Source organism: Macaca thibetana, chromosome 10 (genome assembly GCF_024542745.1).
Source record: "Macaca thibetana thibetana isolate TM-01 chromosome 10, ASM2454274v1, whole genome shotgun sequence".
Lineage (NCBI taxonomy): Eukaryota > Metazoa > Chordata > Mammalia > Primates > Cercopithecidae > Macaca > Macaca thibetana.
The window spans coordinates 54,959,905-54,976,672 of record NC_065587.1 but is presented as its reverse complement, the minus strand read 5'-3'; the positions used below and the strand labels follow the sequence as shown (position 1 = coordinate 54,976,672).

Sequence of the window (16,768 nt, the reverse complement as noted above, 5' to 3'; positions counted from 1 at the left end):
CCAAAGTGCTGGGATTACAGGCATGAGCCACCATGACCTAAATTTCTTTACTGTCTATACTGTTCTACCCTAAGATGCCAATTTCTCCTGAGACTCTCCAAAACAGGCACAGATTATCCGGCATTTCCCCAGCTTAGATGGTCATTTTTTGTGGGATGCCTGTTAACATCTCCCCTGGATGTTAATGTTCTGAGGAGCATGGTTTGGGAAAGGACCTCATGGGACTTAGAGGAAGTAGAAAGATGTCACCCATTAAAGGCCGCCAGGGTGAGAACATTCCTCTCCTTTTAGCAGTTGCTTAAGCTGGCACAAGTTGGAGTAAGATGTCACCCTTTTTATCCAGGTCATTGGGCTAGCTGACAAGGAGCCCAGATTGAAATCTAAGATCTTTGCCCTGGAGGATTCAGGGCTAATGGACATCCTGAGATGGGAGGAAGGAACTTTCATTTCAGCCTTGTGGGTCTTGACTCACCAGTCCCTGCAGGAGCCAGTGGAGTTCCTGCCATGGTGTCCCTGAAGAGCTGTAGCTTCTCACCTACCCTGCTGCCAAGTCCCTCAGTCTGGATCTTCTTTTCCCATGCAGCCTCCAGCCCAGGCTGCATACTATGGCTGTGGCCCGGTGACACCCACCCAGCCTGCTCCCAGGTGGACGTCCCAGCCACCTAGACCTTCCTGTGAGTGACCCAGCCCCTTCCACTCTGACTGGCCTATTGGTGTGGGCCCCATGAGGCAGTCATAACACAGGGATGAAACCTGGCTCTGCCACTTTCCAGGGTGGGTGACTTCACTTCTCTGAGCCTCAGTTTCCTCTTCTGAGCATGGGCCTGAATGAGATGTGTGTAAAGTACCAAGCACAGTGGTGAGCCAATGAAAGACACACAGCTAGCCACCAGCAGTCATCGCCAAAGATGCCTCTGATTTGTGACTCTGAAAATTCTTGCAAAGCTGAGAAGATGAAACTCCTGTGGCTATATTATTGACCAAAGGCCCTCTTCTATAAGAGTGAAATGCACACTCACTTGAAACTGTCTTGGAGACTAAGGTGTGCGATCATGGTGCTTATGCAGTTTGGGGCTCTGGGTAGACACGAGCTGGATTTGAAATTGTAGATTCCTACACTCCCCCTCTCTGGAGTTCTGGGTCTAAGTGAATTGACTCCTATTTCTGTTGTGAATGTTGTAGTTTCCCTTCCCATTCTCTTGGTGGCCCTGGAAGCCTCTAGGCACAGTGTGCCACCCTGATTATTCCCACCATTCCATCCAACTTTTCTCTCTGTGGTGTCTGCACCACAAGCTGCCTACCCTCCAGGTGCCTCAATGGTCCGGCCACCAGTCATGCCTCGTCGCCCCCCAGCCCACATCAGCAGTGTCAGGCAGGCCTCCACCCAGGTGCCACGCATGGTGCCTCATACCCAGAGAGTAGGTGAGTGTGGGTAGGGCCAAGGGGAATGGGGGTGGGGCAAAGTTGGCACCAGGAGTCAGGACCAGCCTCCATGGTGACCTTGCCATACGCCCTCTCGGTGAACAAGGCCAACTTTGGAGACTGTAGCGTGGTAGTTAGCTTGGCCTCCAGTTCCTGGGACCAGCTGACTCAGGCCTCTGCTGACTACTACAGCCGATCACCTAATCTGTAAAATGGGGACAAAAATAGTACCCCCATTTTATTGTAGAGAATTTAAATTTTTTTTTTTTTTTTTTTTTTTTTTTTTTAGGCAGAGTTTCATTCTTGTTGCCCAGGCTGGAGTGCAATGGCATGATCTCTGCTCACTGCAACCTCCACCTCCCAGATTTAAGTGATTCTCCTGCCTCAGCCTCCCAAGTAGCTGGGATTGTAGGCATGCATCACCATGCCTGGGTAATTTTGTGCTTTTAGTAGAGACGGGGTTTCTCCATGTTGGTCAGGTTGGTCTTGAATTCCTGATCTCAGGGGATCTGCCCGCCTCGGATTCCCAAAGTGCTGAGATTACAGGCATGAGCCACCATGCCCAGCCTTAATTTTTTTTTTTTTTAAAGATCAAATCTCGCTCTGTCGCCCAGGCTGGAGTGTAATGGTGTGATCTCGGCTCACTGCAACCTCTGCCTCCCGGGTTCTAAGCAATTCTCCTGCTTCAGCCTCCCGAGTAGCTGGGATTACAGGCACGCACCACCATACCTGGCTAATTTTTGTATTTTTAGTAGAGACAGGGTTTCACCATGTTGGCCAGGCTGGTCTCGAACTCTTGACCTCAGGTGATCCCCTGGCCTCTGCCTCCCAAAGTGCTGGGATTACAGGCATGAGCCACCATGCCCAGCTTGTTGTTGAGGATCAATGAGATCATGCATGCAAGGGCTTAGTGCTGGGCCTAAAGCCTGGTAAGTATTGCAGTGACTATAAACAAGGGTGTAGATTTTGGCTGTTCAGCAAGCACGTCTGTTCTTTCATTCTGCAAATGTTCTCGCATCCACTCTGTGCTGGGGCCCCAAGCACAGCACTGGAGGTTCTGCGTGAACGAGGCATACTCAATCCCTGGCCTTAGGTTGCTGCCAGGCCCTGACACCCCTGCTTATTCCTTTTTATTGTGGTAAATACACATAACAAAATTTACCACTTAACTATTTTTCAGTGTACAGATCAATGGCATTAAGTATATTCACACTTAATGTGAATTTTTATATATAAAAATTGTATAAGATATATATATAGGCTGGGCATGGTGGCTCACGCCTGTAATCCCAGCACTTTGGGAGGTCGAGGTGGGTGGGTCATGAGGTCAGGAGTTCGAGACCAGCCTGACCAACGTGGGGAAACCCTGCTTCTACTAAAAATGCAAAACTTAGCCGGATGTGGTGGCATGTGCTTGTTATCCCAGCTACTTGGTAGGCTGAGACGAGGATTGAACCCAGGAGGTGGAGGTTGCAGTGAGCTGAGATCACACTACTGCACTATAGCCTGGGTGACAGAGCAAGACTCTGTCTCAGAAAAAAAAGAAAAGAAAAGAAAAGAAAATATTTGTACAAATAGCTCTTTGAAACCCTGCTTTCAATTCTTTTGGGTATATACCCAGAGGTAAAATTGCTGGATGATATGGTAATTCTGTTTAACTCTTTGAGGAAGCCCTATACTGTTTTTCTGTAGTGGCTACATCATTTTACATTCCTACCAACAGTGCACAGTGTTCTAATTTCTTTACATTCTTGTCAACGCTTGTTGTTTTCTGTTTTGGTTTGGGTTTGTTTCGTTTTTGGATAGCAGCTGTTTGAACTCTGCTTTTTTTTTTTTTTTTTTTTTTTTTTTTCAGCCAACATTGGTACTCAGACCACGGGACCCGGTGGGGTAGGATGCTGTACACCAGGCCGGCCTCTCCTGCCATACAAATGTTCCTCAGCAGCACATAGCACCTATCGGGTAAGGCCAACCCGGCTGCCTGCTCTTAGCCTGGGCTCCTGGCCGCCTGGCTCAGAACCTTAGCTAAGGTGTTGGCCCTTGGCTTTTTTTCTTTCCTTGGCTTGTAAAGTTTCGTTTATTAATGTGTACAATCAGTAAGAGGTCACCCTTACTGTGAGAAGGGGAAAGAGGGCCAGCATCCTGTTTTATTTACAATCTGTTTTGCCTCGGTTATTACCAAAATTAATTTGGATGTCCTTAGTGTTTGTGATGAACACGAAGGAAATATTCTAAGAATATGGTGATTATTGAAGGGATGTACTTAATCTTCAAAACAGAAAATATCTACTCTAATCAAAGACTGTATATTTATCTACCTGCCCTAAAAAAGGTCTAAAATTCATTATCATATCCTGTGTAGAATTTCAATGTGTCTAGTTTGAACGACTTCTCAGAAAATGAATGAGAGAAGGGTCTTTTTTTTTTTTTTTGACAGCACCCAGGTTAGAGTGCAGTGGTGTGATTATAGCTCGCTGCAGCCTCAAACTCCTAGGCTCAAGTGATCCTCCCACTTCAGCCTCCAAGTATAGGTGTGTGACACCAGGCCTGGCTAATTTTGTGTATTTTTTGTAGAGACAGGGGTCTCCTTATGTTGCCAAGGTTGATCTCAAACTCCTGGCCTCAAGCGATCCTCCCACTTTGGCTTTCCAAAGTTCTAGGATTATAAGTGTGAGCCACCACACCCAGCCAAAAATGTGTTAAAATTACCAAGATGTGAAAGGGTGAGAAGTGTGCTGGGGACATGTCCTTAAAGCTACTTGATAAAAAGTGCTTTATTTGGCACAAAGTTATTGGTAACACAGGGCTTTCATTTATCAACGTTCATCAGGGACCTTTATAAGTTCATAGCACTACAGGAAATGTCTAAGCTAGAGGCATGACTTCGTCTTCTAATCCGCTTTGCCCTTGCTGGGGACTCTGCACCCTACCTGATCATCCAGACCTTGCCCGCTGTTCCCCTTCTCCAGTGCCTCCCTGGCCTTCTATTCACTTGCCAGGGTAAGTGGGTTTTTTTTTTATGGTTTTTTTTTTTTTTTTTTTTTTTGAGACGGAGTCTCGCTCTGTCACCCAAGCTGGAGTGCAATGGCGCGATCTCGGCTCACTGAAAGCTCCACTTCCCAGGTTCAAGCCATTCTCCTGCCTCAGCCTGCCGAGTAGGTGGGACTACAGGTGCATGCCAGCACGCCTGGCTGAGTTTTTGTATTTTTAGTAGAGTTGGGGTTTCACCGTGTTAGCTAGGATGGTCTTGATCTCCTGACCTTGTGATCTGCCTGACTTGGCCTCCCAAAGTGCTGGGATTACAGGTGTGAGCCACCACGCCCGGCCCAGGGTAAGTGTTTTGAGGGCATGCCTATCTATGGTGATTAAGGGATGTGTCCCTGGCACCATGCAGGTCCAGGAGCCGGCTGTGCACATCCCGGGACAGGAGCCCCTGACTGCGTCCATGCTGGCTGCGGCACCCCTGCATGAGCAAAAACAGATGATTGGTGAGTAGCTGGTTCTCCTACTCTGGAGCAAGAAGAGGAAGGCTATGAGCTGGCTAGCCTGCTGGGAAACACCCTGAGTGGGGGTCCACCGTGAGGTCAAAGTCCAGCTTTGTCACTGCCCCTCACTAGTGGGTGACCGTGGCCAAGCTGCCTCTGTTCTTCAGGCACTTATTCTCTTGTCTTAAAACCCTGGTCAGACTAGATGGTCCTGAGGTCCAGAACTTCCAGCGCTGCTGTCCTGTGACTTTGAGGTTGGGAGATACTCCAGATGTGGGCAGATCAGGGGACAGAAGGGAGGAGTAGGGGTATGGTCTTGGGTTTCTGCTGAGAAATGGCCTGTAGGTGGGGGTTAAAGTTCGTCACCCCTTTCCTGAATGGGAGGAAGCTGCTGTTCACGTTTCCTAGTGCTCAATGCAGGCAGGTGGGGCATTGGTGCATTTGGTAAATACGTGATGTTCCCCGTAGATTCTGGATTCCTTGTGCAATTCATCTCCACCCCAGTGTCCATGGCAGGCCCTGATAAAAATGTCACTAAGTGAACACAAGCTTGTTCCTGGTTGGCAGGTTCTTTACTGCATGGCCACCAAGACCTCCAGACCCTTCACTGAACGCCCCCATTACCACCGCCCCATTGTTTCTTCAGCTTACTTAGCGTTTTGCCACGTTATCCCCTTCCCCTCACCCTGAATTTTTTTTTTTTTTTTTGAGTCTTGCTCTGTCACCCAGGCTGGAGTACAGTGGCACGATCTCAGCTCACTGCAACCTCTGCCTCCCAAGTTGAAGTGATTCTCCTGCCTCAGCCTCCTGAGTAGCTGGGATTACAGGCACGTGCCACCATACCTAGATAATTTTTGTATTTTTAGTAGAGGTGGGGTTTCACCATGTTGTCCAGGCTGGTCTCGAACTCTTGACCTCAGGTGATCCGCCCGCCTCGGCCTCCCAAAATACTGTGATTACAGGTGTAAGCCACTGTGCCTGGCCTTACCCAGAAAACTTTTAAATGAACTTAATGGAAGTAGAAGGCTTTGTTACTAGTTCTCTGTAAACATCTTCACTTTCTTCATGGGAAGACCCCTTCCGCCCTTTCCGCCTTAATTAAGAGGCACCCCATCCTTGCCGGGCCCTGCACACAGCTGAGACAGGCTGACCACCAATACCAGGCCCTGTCATTAGAAGTACCTGATGTTAGATCAGGTGTTAAATGTCACAGCCTGGAAGGAGCAGTTCTGGGAGAAGAACCCAGGTGTCCTCAGTGCTCCACTCCATACCAGCCCTGGGATGCTGGGATGTGAGCCAGGCAGGTGCACAAGCCATTAGAGGGTGTTCCACACAGGGGAGCGTCTCTACCCCCTTATCCATGATGTCCACACCCAGCTGGCCGGCAAGATCACGGGCATGCTGCTGGAGATTGACAACTCGGAGCTGTTGCTCATGCTGGAGTCTCCAGAGTCCCTCCATGCCAAGGTAAGCAGGAACCTGGGCAGCAGGGAGCCCGAGGGGGCAGGAGCAGAGCTAAGGACAAGGGTTCTCCTAGTGGAGCTAGTGGGCAGCTGTTTGGCCAGATAAAGTGTTTCTTCTTGCTGACACTTGAAGGCCTGCTGAATCTTAGAGTGGAGGGGGGGCTTAGGTAAGGGTTTGCTACTTCGCACCTCCGTGGAATAACTCTGTGTTGTTCCATAGGTAGGGTCTTGGTACAAGGAAGTGTGTTCTGACTCAGTGTAAGGGCTAAGATTTTTCCAGCTGTCCAGCAGTGTACCGCTGTGTCAAAGGTGACAGACAGGCCCATGGGATCTTGCAAGCAGTGGTGGAGGGAGGGTTCCACAGAAACACTGTGGATGGAGGAGGATCCTGTATCCAGGATGCTGAGCCAGGGGGAGGTCAAGGCTCTTCTGGGACCTGCTGGGGCAGCTGCACTAAGCCTTTCCCACTCATGTCCCACAGATAGACGAGGCAGTGGCCGTGCTGCAGGCACACCAGGCTGTGGAGCAGCCGAAGGCGTACATGCACTGAAACCAGGTGGGTGGAACGGTGACAGGAGCAGCTGAGCCCGGGAGAAGCTGTAAGGAACTAGGCAGGGACTTTCACAAACACACTGAGAATTGTGCTGTGTCCCTGGCTTTCTCTGAATCACCAAGGAGTTTGGAGGAAGTCGTGAGAATCAGAGGAGATGATTAACTGTGATCAGAATGGGGGGTGGTGGAGGGTGAAGGAGGTGCCCTCTTGCCAGCTGCCCTGTTTGGCTTCATGCAGAATAGGTTGGGCTTTCCTGGGGCCATGCCTGGCTCCATTCTGCCTGCCTGAAGGCATGGCCGGGATGAAACCACCTTCTTTATTGAAGACTGGGTGTCCGCCATACTTTAAAAACACTTACTTTTACCTTTTTGTCCTCAGAAAAGGAAATCCTCACTTCCATGGCTGCCAAAAGGACTGTTTCTGGCTCTCAGTCCTAAGGCCCTGCAAACTCTAACTTATTTCCCAATAAGTCTGTATCTATACTTGGGCTCTGTATCTGAATGAAGGTTGGTCACCCATCCAGCCTATTACCTTTTGCTTTGTGTATTAAAAGTGCTGCAAAATCTGCCTTGCCTCCCACCCTTTTGTGTCTGAGGGAGGTGGGGACAGAGCAAAGGGTAGACATGACTGGGGTGGGCTCTGGCTCTGAGAAACAGAAACCATAAAGGAGTGCTGAAGTACACAGAGGGCATATACACAAGAGCAGGAGAAGTGTCAGGAACTGACCCGTCAACAGTACAGTGGATGACAATATGAATATCACACAATGGACCAGAGCTACAGGGGCCTCCATCTGATGTGCATGGAGCCCCTGGCTTGGGCACCCCGCAGGCCAAACACCCAGCTGCTTCTCGGCTCCAGGCTGGCTAAGGGGTTGTGTAACATAATTAACCCTTGTAGGAATGCTTTAGGATACCTTCCCAGGTCGGGATTTTCCTCCCCTGGAAATGGGGAAGTCTCTCAAAGCTTCTTCGGGTCAGTTAGTGCTCAGCTTCCAACAGGGATGTACGGTCAAGTCTTTGCCCTCTCCTGTACCTGAGCAGCCAAATGAAAGCTTCTACTATGACCCAGGCAGACTGGGTTCTGCTAAAAATTCACCAGCAACAAATCTGACTGAGTCCTCAAGGCTGCTCTGCCACTCTCAGCTCCTCAATCTTCCTGTTCTCCACTCCACAGACCTCTAACCTGTCTTCGCCACACCCTGCCTACTTCTCTGGCTGCTTTTAATCTGTTCCCTGTGCAGATCCATCATCTTCTCCCCAAACGCTGACTGCTGACATTTCTTTAGTCTCAGTCCTGGGCTCTCTCCTTTTCTCATGCCATGTTCTCCTGAGCTATCTAATTTACAAGCACATCTTCAATTTGCACCTAGTCTAGGATGACTCTCTGTTTTTTTCTTCAGCCCAGTCAACTCTTAAGAGCAACTGAGTCACCTTTCTCACATTCCACCACCTACCTGCCATCAGCTCCTGGTTATCTTGGTAACATTCATGTATAAAATCAAGCATATGATTTAACTAAGTCCTCTTTTTTTTTTTTTTTTTTTAAGTCTTTGAGAGGCTGGAGTGCAGTGGCTCTCACTGCAAGCTCCGCCTCGCCTCAGCCCCCGAGCTGGAGTGTAGTAGAGACGGGGTTTAACGGTCTCGATCTGAACTCGTGATCTCACTGCACTCTGTCGCCCAGGCTGGAGTGTAGTAACGCGATCTCTGCTCACTGCAACCTCTGCCTCCTGGGTTCAAGCAATTCTTCTGCCTCAGCCTCCAGAGTAGCTGAGACTACAGGTGCCCACCATCACACCCGGCTAATTTTTATATTTTTAGTAGAGATGAAGTTTCACCATATTGGTCAGGCTGATCTCGAACTCCTGACCTCAGGTGATCCACCTGCCTCGGGTGGGGTTTACAGGCATGAGCCACCGTGCCTGGCCTTATTCTCTGATTCTCTCTTCCAGTGTTCTGTCTCCACAAATGGCCCCACCATTCTGTTGCAAAAGCTAAAATCGGAGGGTTTCCCCAGCCCTGCTGCCATACCACTTTCTCTCCTCCCATCTTCCAGAGAAAATCCACCAACATGACCTCCTACCAAATCGAAATCCACTTCCACTACCTAGTGGAATAAATCCACTAATTTGAGCTAAGCTCGACCTCTGCACTCACTACCTTCCACTGGTTAACTGCATCTACCCTGGCCCTCCCGCAGTCTGTCCTCCACCATGCAGTCCTAAGGCTTCTTTCAAAATGCCTCTCTAATGTCTCATCCTTGCATAAATCCTGCAGTAGCTTCCCACCATTAGAATAAGGACCACTTTACACAGCCTAGGAGACCCCGCATGATCTGCTCTCTGCCCTGTCATTCCCACGTAACGGTGTTTGACCTTCTCTGGGAGTGGGGGTAGAATTCCATCACAACCTTTAAGACAGTCACATTGATAGCTGTGTGTCCTTCTCCTAGAAACATTAACCTATGAGAAGCAGAAGTTTTATTCCTCAAAGCCTCTCTGGAAAAGACTGAATGATGTTAACTTTCAAAGATGAGTGATGGGGATGAGGAAGCTTATCACGTTGTGTTCATCAGAAATTTCTGAAGTACAAAACGAGTAGCCTCTTTGGGTTGTGCCAGCCCTACCCTCTGCGTCTTTACTAGCAAATCAAGTTGCTTGCCTTCTAGAGCTCAGGATGATGTAAATCAGTTGTGACTGGATGTCATGAAACCTACCTCACATCAGTCCTGCCTGCTTATGAGACAATAAAGGGGTAGTGCCCCACTCTGAAACTGTCCCTTGACTATGCCGATGGGGTTTGTCTAACTCTGCTTCAGCCTGGGTGTCTGTGATGCCTCAGACAAGACTCATCAAGAGAGCTCGCTCAGAGGTGGTGTGCTTAACACCGAATGCTGCTTAGCACTGTGTGATGGGAGCCAAGGGATGATCAGACCCCTTTGTCTGCTCTGCTCTGTGGAATCCTAAAACTCCACTTCCATAAGGTGAAAACCAGCCCAGGAAAGGGAGGCAGCCCTTGATGCTAGCTAGATCGTAAAGCAGTCGCCAGCCTCACCCCATACCATGTTTTGTGAATTTCATCGGCCCTTTCAGGTCCCTGTACTCACTGGCCGTGCTCCCAGTGAGGGCCTTACACATGCCGTTCTGTCCACGGTGCTTTCCCTCCCCTCTTCACTAGTTAACCTCCCTGTTTGGAACTCAATTCCAGCTTTACTTACTCAGGGACCCCCTTACCTCCACTGCATCAAATTTCCCCTTTTGGGCAGGGAAATCACTTTGACGACTGCTTCACGACACTCAGGCAAGCTGCAATTTTACATGTGTGGTAACTTCTTGGCTTCCCACTGGACTACCAGCCCTCTGAGAGCAGGGGCTGTGTCTGTTCACTGCTGTCTCCCTAGCACTATTCACAGTGCCTGGCCCATGCAGACAGGTCAATAAATTTGTTCAGCAAATGAATGCCCAGTAAGCAATAGCTTTTATTATTACTACAAAGTTCCAGGTGCAAAGCTGAAAAGGCATAAATGAAAGCACAGCAGACACTGATGTAGAAGAAAGCCTTTTAATGCAACAGCTTAAACACACAATTCAACAAAATCAGTCAGTTCAAATTAACTTCAACATATTACAAAGAATTATGAAGCCCGGAGAAGGCCACTGTTGGAACAAAAAGCCAAGTCCCTGCCCAGAAAGCAGGACACTGACCAAGGAGGCCTCTCTCCCACTCCCACCTCGAGGAGGAGTGGCCACAATCACTGGGCTCTTTCATCAGCTTAGGTGCCTCTCTGCGGAAGGCAGCAGCACAGAGTCAAGGACAGCTGTCCAAGGGTCAGGGCTCCGCCTTCCCACCAAAGCAGGGCCTGAACAGAAGGCACTGGGGCTCAGACACAGGAGACTGTGCAAGGAAAGGACAGGACAGGGCAGGGACAGCAGCTGTACACCTGGAGAGACTGCAGCCCTGGAGAACCAGCTCAACAGGCTGCTTTGGATCAGGGCCTTAGGTTTATCCCCCTCCTCCCACCCCTGCCCGGGAGCTCAGGTTGTTCAGATGGACTGCAGTGAGGCGGGGTCTGGGGAAGCTACAAGGGCAGCACTCAGTCTGCAGCACACTTGGGCAGGACAAAGCCGAACGCTTTGCTGATGAGGATCTGTTGGTGTGATCAGCTAGCTGGGTTGGGGGAATGGAGACAGGGCTTCAGCTTCACGCTTAGCCCTAGTGGGGACCTTTCTGGCGCAACCACCATGTCTGTGTTTGACTACACTGAGCTTAATTTGAACAAGCAACGCCTCTTACAGGGTGGAAGGCCATCAAGGGGCTGAGGAGGGGGCTTCAGAGCTCACTTGGGGCATGCTGGGTTTCAGGAGCGGGCACAGAGCAGGTGACCCGTGGCTTCTCTGGGTAAGGTCAGGCAGGGGTTCCGGCTGCCCTGTTGGGATTTTAGTGTAGGTTCTGCTTCACTTCCTGCCGCAACTTCTGTGCAGGACCATTCCTAGGCTCAATCTGTAGGAGGTTGCTGATGTCTGCAAAGCTGGATTTATAGTCCTAATAGAAGAAAAGACAGGAGTGTGGGGAAGGTTCTCGGACTGGGGTGGGGATAGCTGCTGAGGCAGCAAAGTGTTTGCAAACCCCAGCCCACAGGCCTGCTCTGAGTTATCCTGGGCTCAGGATGAGAAGTTAAAGCTGCAGATATTGCCTCAGCTTGGCTATACCCTATGAACAGTGCCACTGGCATAAATCTCTGTAGCTATGTTGGGACCTTTTAGCCAGGATTTTTTTTTTTTTTTTTTTTTTTTTTACCTTGAGTGCTTTGTGGGCTTGAGCCCGTCTGTAGAATGCCTTCACGTTCTTTCCATCCAGCTTGAGGGCTTCTGTGCAGTCCTTCACTGCTTCTGTGTACTGCTTCAGGACCAAATAGCAGAGCGCTCTGAAGGAGAAAGACCATTTTGGAGGTTTCAGTCACTTCTCATGGGCCACCCACATGCCGTGGAGTAGTCTGAGAAGTGATCTCCAATTTGCCAAACACCTACTCTGTGCTGGCTACTTTATGTCTTCGTAAATCCTCACAACAATCCTAGCCTTTTTCACAGATGAAACATGGTGGCTCAGAACGGTAAACGAACTTGGGCCAGGTACCGCCAGTACTGAGGGGCAGACCCAGGATTCAAATAGGCAGGCGGTTTGTTCACGGGACTCCAGAGCTTGATCTCATCTAATTATATCATGCTGTACTGCACTCTCCTATACTGAGCTCTTTCAAGCAAAGAAAAGGTTTCCTGAAACCTTTCCCTTGACAGATTAAAAAATTATCTACTTTAAGGGAAAAAAAAATAAAAACTACTGAACTCTAATGATATAATGCTGACATGGGGTGAAATGTAAAGACGTTTGCAATTTACTCTGAAGTGCATCAAAGACAATAATATAGACCAACAGATGGCTACACAGTGATTAGGCAATGTAACAATACTAATTGGATAATTTAGATGGTAGGTATATGGGTGTTCAATGTACAAGTCTTTCAACTTTCCTATATTTTGAACATTTTCATAATAAAATGTTGGAAAAAAGTCATGTGCATCCATACAACAATATATTCTGCATCTGTGGGTTAAAAAAAAGTGCATGTGTATGTATATCTTCCTCATTCAGATCTAGTCCTTCTCTCCAAACACAGTCACTAAAAACAAACCGTCAGATGTCTGGGCGCTCATTACATAAGTTCATCTGTTCCACCTCACTGTTTTCAGTGGGTGCAGGTATTCACTAAGTTGGATGTAGCATAATTTGTTTTACCAATTTCCTATTGAGAGGTATTTTTCATTGTTTCCAGTTTGTAAATAAATGATGCCATGACGAACATCCTTGTGCAAGGGACTGCTGTATCCAAAGATACATGCATTTTAAAATCTGATTGGCCAGGTGCGGTGGCTCATGCTTATAATCCCAGCACTTTGGGAGGCCAAGGTGGGAAGATCAACTGAGCCCAGGAGTTTGAGAGCAGCCCGGGCAACATAGGGAGACCCCATCTCTTAAAAAAAAAAGAAAATCTGATTGTTACTGCCAAAATGCTTTCCAAAAAAGCTGAATAGTTATTGACAGAGCCTATTTTCCTACAACTGTACCAACTTTGGGTCTTAAATTTTAATGTATGCCAATATGGAAACAGTATCTCACTGTCTTAGTTGCTTAGTTGTGGGTAAAGCTGAACATCTTTACATAAGGGTTTTTAATCTTATGAAATCAAACTTCTCTAACTTTTCCTTTAACGACTTCTGTAACATTTTTTTCCCTTCACATAAGAATACCTTCCCCACTGGAAGACAGTTAATCCATATGTTCTTCTATAACTTAATGGTTTCGCTTTTTACATTCCAAACTGCGATCCACTTAGAATTTACTTTAAAATAAGAAGGTAGGATTCATGTTTAACTCTAACCTGGCTAACCCAACACCTCTTATTAAATAATCTCTCTTTGCCCCAGACTTTATCACATACCAGATTCTCTCATGTTGGTGTTCTCATTTTTTTCTAACAAACTTACCATGAATTTAAAGAAGAAAATTCGACTATTCCTTTGTGATTGCATGGAATTTACAAATTAACAGAGAGAAAAACCTTCTCCTTGTAACAACTTAAAAGACAGGCACAAATTCTTCGGCACTCCTCCCACTAAGAGGCGGAGGGGTATCTGCTCTCTCTCTTTGAATTCAGGTAGGCTCTGTGACTGCTCTGACCAACAGAGCACAGAGGAAGGGACACGATGTGACTTCCAAGGTTAGGTCATAATAGGCCTTGCAGCTTCCACCTTGGTCTCTGGAAACACTCGCTCTTGGAGCCTTGAACTGACAGGGAAGAAGCCACCTACTCTGAGGCCACCACGCTCTCAGGAAGCTCATGCCAGCACACATGAAAAGGCTGCTAAGAAAGTGGAAAGAGGTGCCAGCTTGCTCTAGCAGTTCCATCGCCCAGCCACTTGAGTCAGGCAGCCCGGCTGCCAGACAATTGAGGAAGAAGGCTTTAGAGGATTCCAGCCCCAGCTACCATCTTGCTGACCCTGCATGAAAGACCCCAAATGAGAACTGCCCTTCCCTAATTCCTGACTCATAAATTACAAGCAAAATAAAATGGTTGTTGTAAACCACCAAGTTTTAGAATAGTAGCCCCTGTTTTGAACTTTGAACACAGAGGAATTCCTTTTTTTTTTGGAGACAGGGTCTCGCTCTATCCCCAGGTTGGAGTGCAGTGGCATGATCACAGCTCACTGCAACCTCCACCTCCTGGGTTCAAGCGATTCTCTCACTTCAGCCTCCCGAGTAGCTGGGATTACAGGTACGCACCACCATGCCCAGCTAACTTTTGTATTTTTTGGTAGAGATGGGGTTTCAGCATGTTGGCCAGCCTGGTCTCAAACTCCTGACTTCAAGTGATCTGCCCACCTCGGCCTCCCAAAGTGCTGGGATTACAGGCATGAGCCACCGTGCCCAGCCTGAACATAGAGGAATTCTAAGGAAACTAAAGTTTCCTCCCCATAGGCTTGGCAATTTAAAGAAATAGCCAAGTGTCTGGGAAGTAGAGGAACCACAGTGAAAGCATTATGCACTGTATTGTGACTTCAGAATAGAAAGGTAGTGATTACTAGGGGCATATGAGATTTCTCAAGACTATATTTAAGATGATCAAAATGCGTAACTTCAGGTAATAAAACAAACACCCTTGACTTTTGGTAAATGAACTGACTCTGTATCCAGTCAGAAGGGTTTTAATTACAAAGGGGTTGGGAAATAACACGAGTGAGTGAAAGGGAAATAAGCCTTGGAGTCACAAAGATCTGGCTTAAATCCCAGCCATCAAGTATTAGTTGTTTAACTTTGTGGTCATTAATTCATCTTTCTGAGCCTGATTAGGTAATACAGGACAATGACCTAAGCTGAAGAACTGCTGTGAGTACAAATGAGATTCTTATGAGAGCTGTTTCAGGGCTGGCAAGTTGTAGGTGCTATGCACTCAGATGTCACCTGCACAAAGGGAGCCAAAGTAAGCCAAAGCCTAGGCACTGTGTCATTCAGATGGGTGTACATGAGGTGGAGCATTAGACTATGTTCAAGACGTTCCAGGATGTGGTAAAATGTTAGCCACAATGCCTAAAAATTCATTTTGTCATTAGTCCTCTAGATTAAATTATAAATCCAATGCAATCACAACCAAAAGCTGTCCAACAAAACATTTTTTGGAATTTGCCAAATGATCTGAAGGTTTAGCTAGAAGAACAAACATGGGCAAATACTAGGAATGCTCTGATTAAGAAGAATGAAGAAAAGACCAGCCTTATAAGATATTATAAAGCAAAAGTAATTAAAACAGTGTGGCGCAGACACCCGCATGAAGAACGGTATCTAAACAAGACAAAACACAGCTCCAAATGTGGCAATGATCCAGAAAAATGAGTTAATGGAGGTGTCTAGCAGCATAAGGTAAGCAAGGTGAAAGAGGGCCCAGAGATAGAGGAGTTAGAAGATGCCGCACAAATATGAAACAAATAGGCTGCAGGCTTCTTTTTCAAATTAGCCTGGCAGATTGAGGCCCCTCTGGTCCAATCAGCAATAAAACCACAGGTGCAAAATTCCAAAATATAAGCTTTAAAATTACAAGTTATCTTTCCAACTCATTGGGCAGCAAAACCTGATCTGAACTGACATGAAGCTACTTCGTTTCTCTATTCCACCCCACGTGAACATGGAATTTCCAAGTTTCACTGGCAGAAATACTTCTGCAAGCTGCCCCAGATGCTGCTGGAGTGTTACATAATTCAGACCATATTACCTCACTGAAGTGGAAAACACTTCTTTTTTTTTTTTTTTTTGTGACAATCGAGTCTCACTCTGTCACCCAGGCTGGAGTGCAGTGGCACGATCTTGGCTCACTGTAACCTCTGCCTCCTGGGTTCAAGTGATTCTCCTGCCTCAGCCTCCCGAGTAGCTGGGATCACAGGCATGTGCCACGGCGCCCAGCTGATTTTTTGTATTTTCAGTAGAGATGGCGTTTTGCCGTGTTGGCCAGGCTGGTCTCGAACTCCTGATCTCAAGTGATCCTCCCGCCTCAGCCTCCCAAAGTGTTGGGATTACAGGCATTGAGCCACTGTGGCTGGAAAACACATTTTATCTCAAGAGTTTGGAATAAGGAACAATGTGTCTACATTAGATCCAAGATTTTTGAACTAGAGAGTGATACATGTATACTGATAGGGAAGGATAAACAGATTTATAACATTTTATAATAAATGTTTTATACTAAGCATTTGGTTTTGATATGGGCTCTTGCTGAACGTTTCAAGGTTCTGAGAGTAAAAGTAACAGGAAGATCTTGTTGAAGTCAGATTCCAATTTTGGTGCCAACATTTACTGGCTGGGTGAGTTGAAGGCAAAACCTTTCCTTCTCTGAGCCTCAATTTTCTCAACACTAAAACAGAAAGACCACCTGTAGTACCTCCGAGCATTGTTGCAGAACAGTCCCTCCTACACAGTGAAGGGACCGTGCCTTAGCTCCTAGGCTCTGTCAGTGATCACTGACGGCAGCTCCTGGTGCAGGGCTTTCTACAGGCCCACAAGTCTAACCCTTCAGGCTAGACTGTACCCGTCCTTCTTGCTCTCAGGCCAGGCAATGGTTACCTCACACTTTGGCTTCTGGGTCAGTGCTCTCAGACAGAAATGATGCCAAAATTTCTAACAGGAGGGTCTTGGAGAAGGGTAGGGAGCAGCGTGGTGAAGTGGACAGGCTAAGAGGCTTGTGTTAGGGTTGTGTTGCAGAGCAAGCACACTGCTTTTCCTTACATTATATGCTTATGAAAA

The 16,768-nt window shown here is 47.5% G+C and overlaps 2 protein-coding genes across 2 annotated transcripts in view; one reads left to right on the top strand and one right to left on the bottom strand.

Annotated features, from left to right (window-relative positions):
- Positions 1–7,490, top strand: part of PABPC1L (poly(A) binding protein cytoplasmic 1 like) — a 29,458-nt gene extending 21,968 nt beyond the window's left edge. Inside the window, exons 9-15 of the mRNA XM_050806559.1 lie at positions 584–674; positions 1,294–1,422; positions 3,278–3,384; positions 4,817–4,910; positions 6,244–6,374; positions 6,852–6,926; positions 7,302–7,490. Coding sequence (XP_050662516.1) covers positions 584–674; positions 1,294–1,422; positions 3,278–3,384; positions 4,817–4,910; positions 6,244–6,374; positions 6,852–6,920 — 621 coding nt within the window. The 3' untranslated portion in view covers positions 6,921–6,926; positions 7,302–7,490. The remainder of the gene's footprint in view (positions 1–583; positions 675–1,293; positions 1,423–3,277; positions 3,385–4,816; positions 4,911–6,243; positions 6,375–6,851; positions 6,927–7,301) is intronic.
- Positions 7,491–10,464: 2,974 nt separating this feature from the next.
- Positions 10,465–16,768, bottom strand: part of TOMM34 (translocase of outer mitochondrial membrane 34) — an 83,376-nt gene continuing 77,072 nt past the window's right edge. The window contains exons 7-8 of the mRNA XM_050806563.1: positions 11,720–11,846; positions 10,465–11,464 (exon numbers count right to left, since the gene is read on the bottom strand). Of these exons, the coding sequence (XP_050662520.1) occupies positions 11,360–11,464; positions 11,720–11,846 (232 nt within the window). The 3' untranslated portion in view covers positions 10,465–11,359. The remainder of the gene's footprint in view (positions 11,465–11,719; positions 11,847–16,768) is intronic.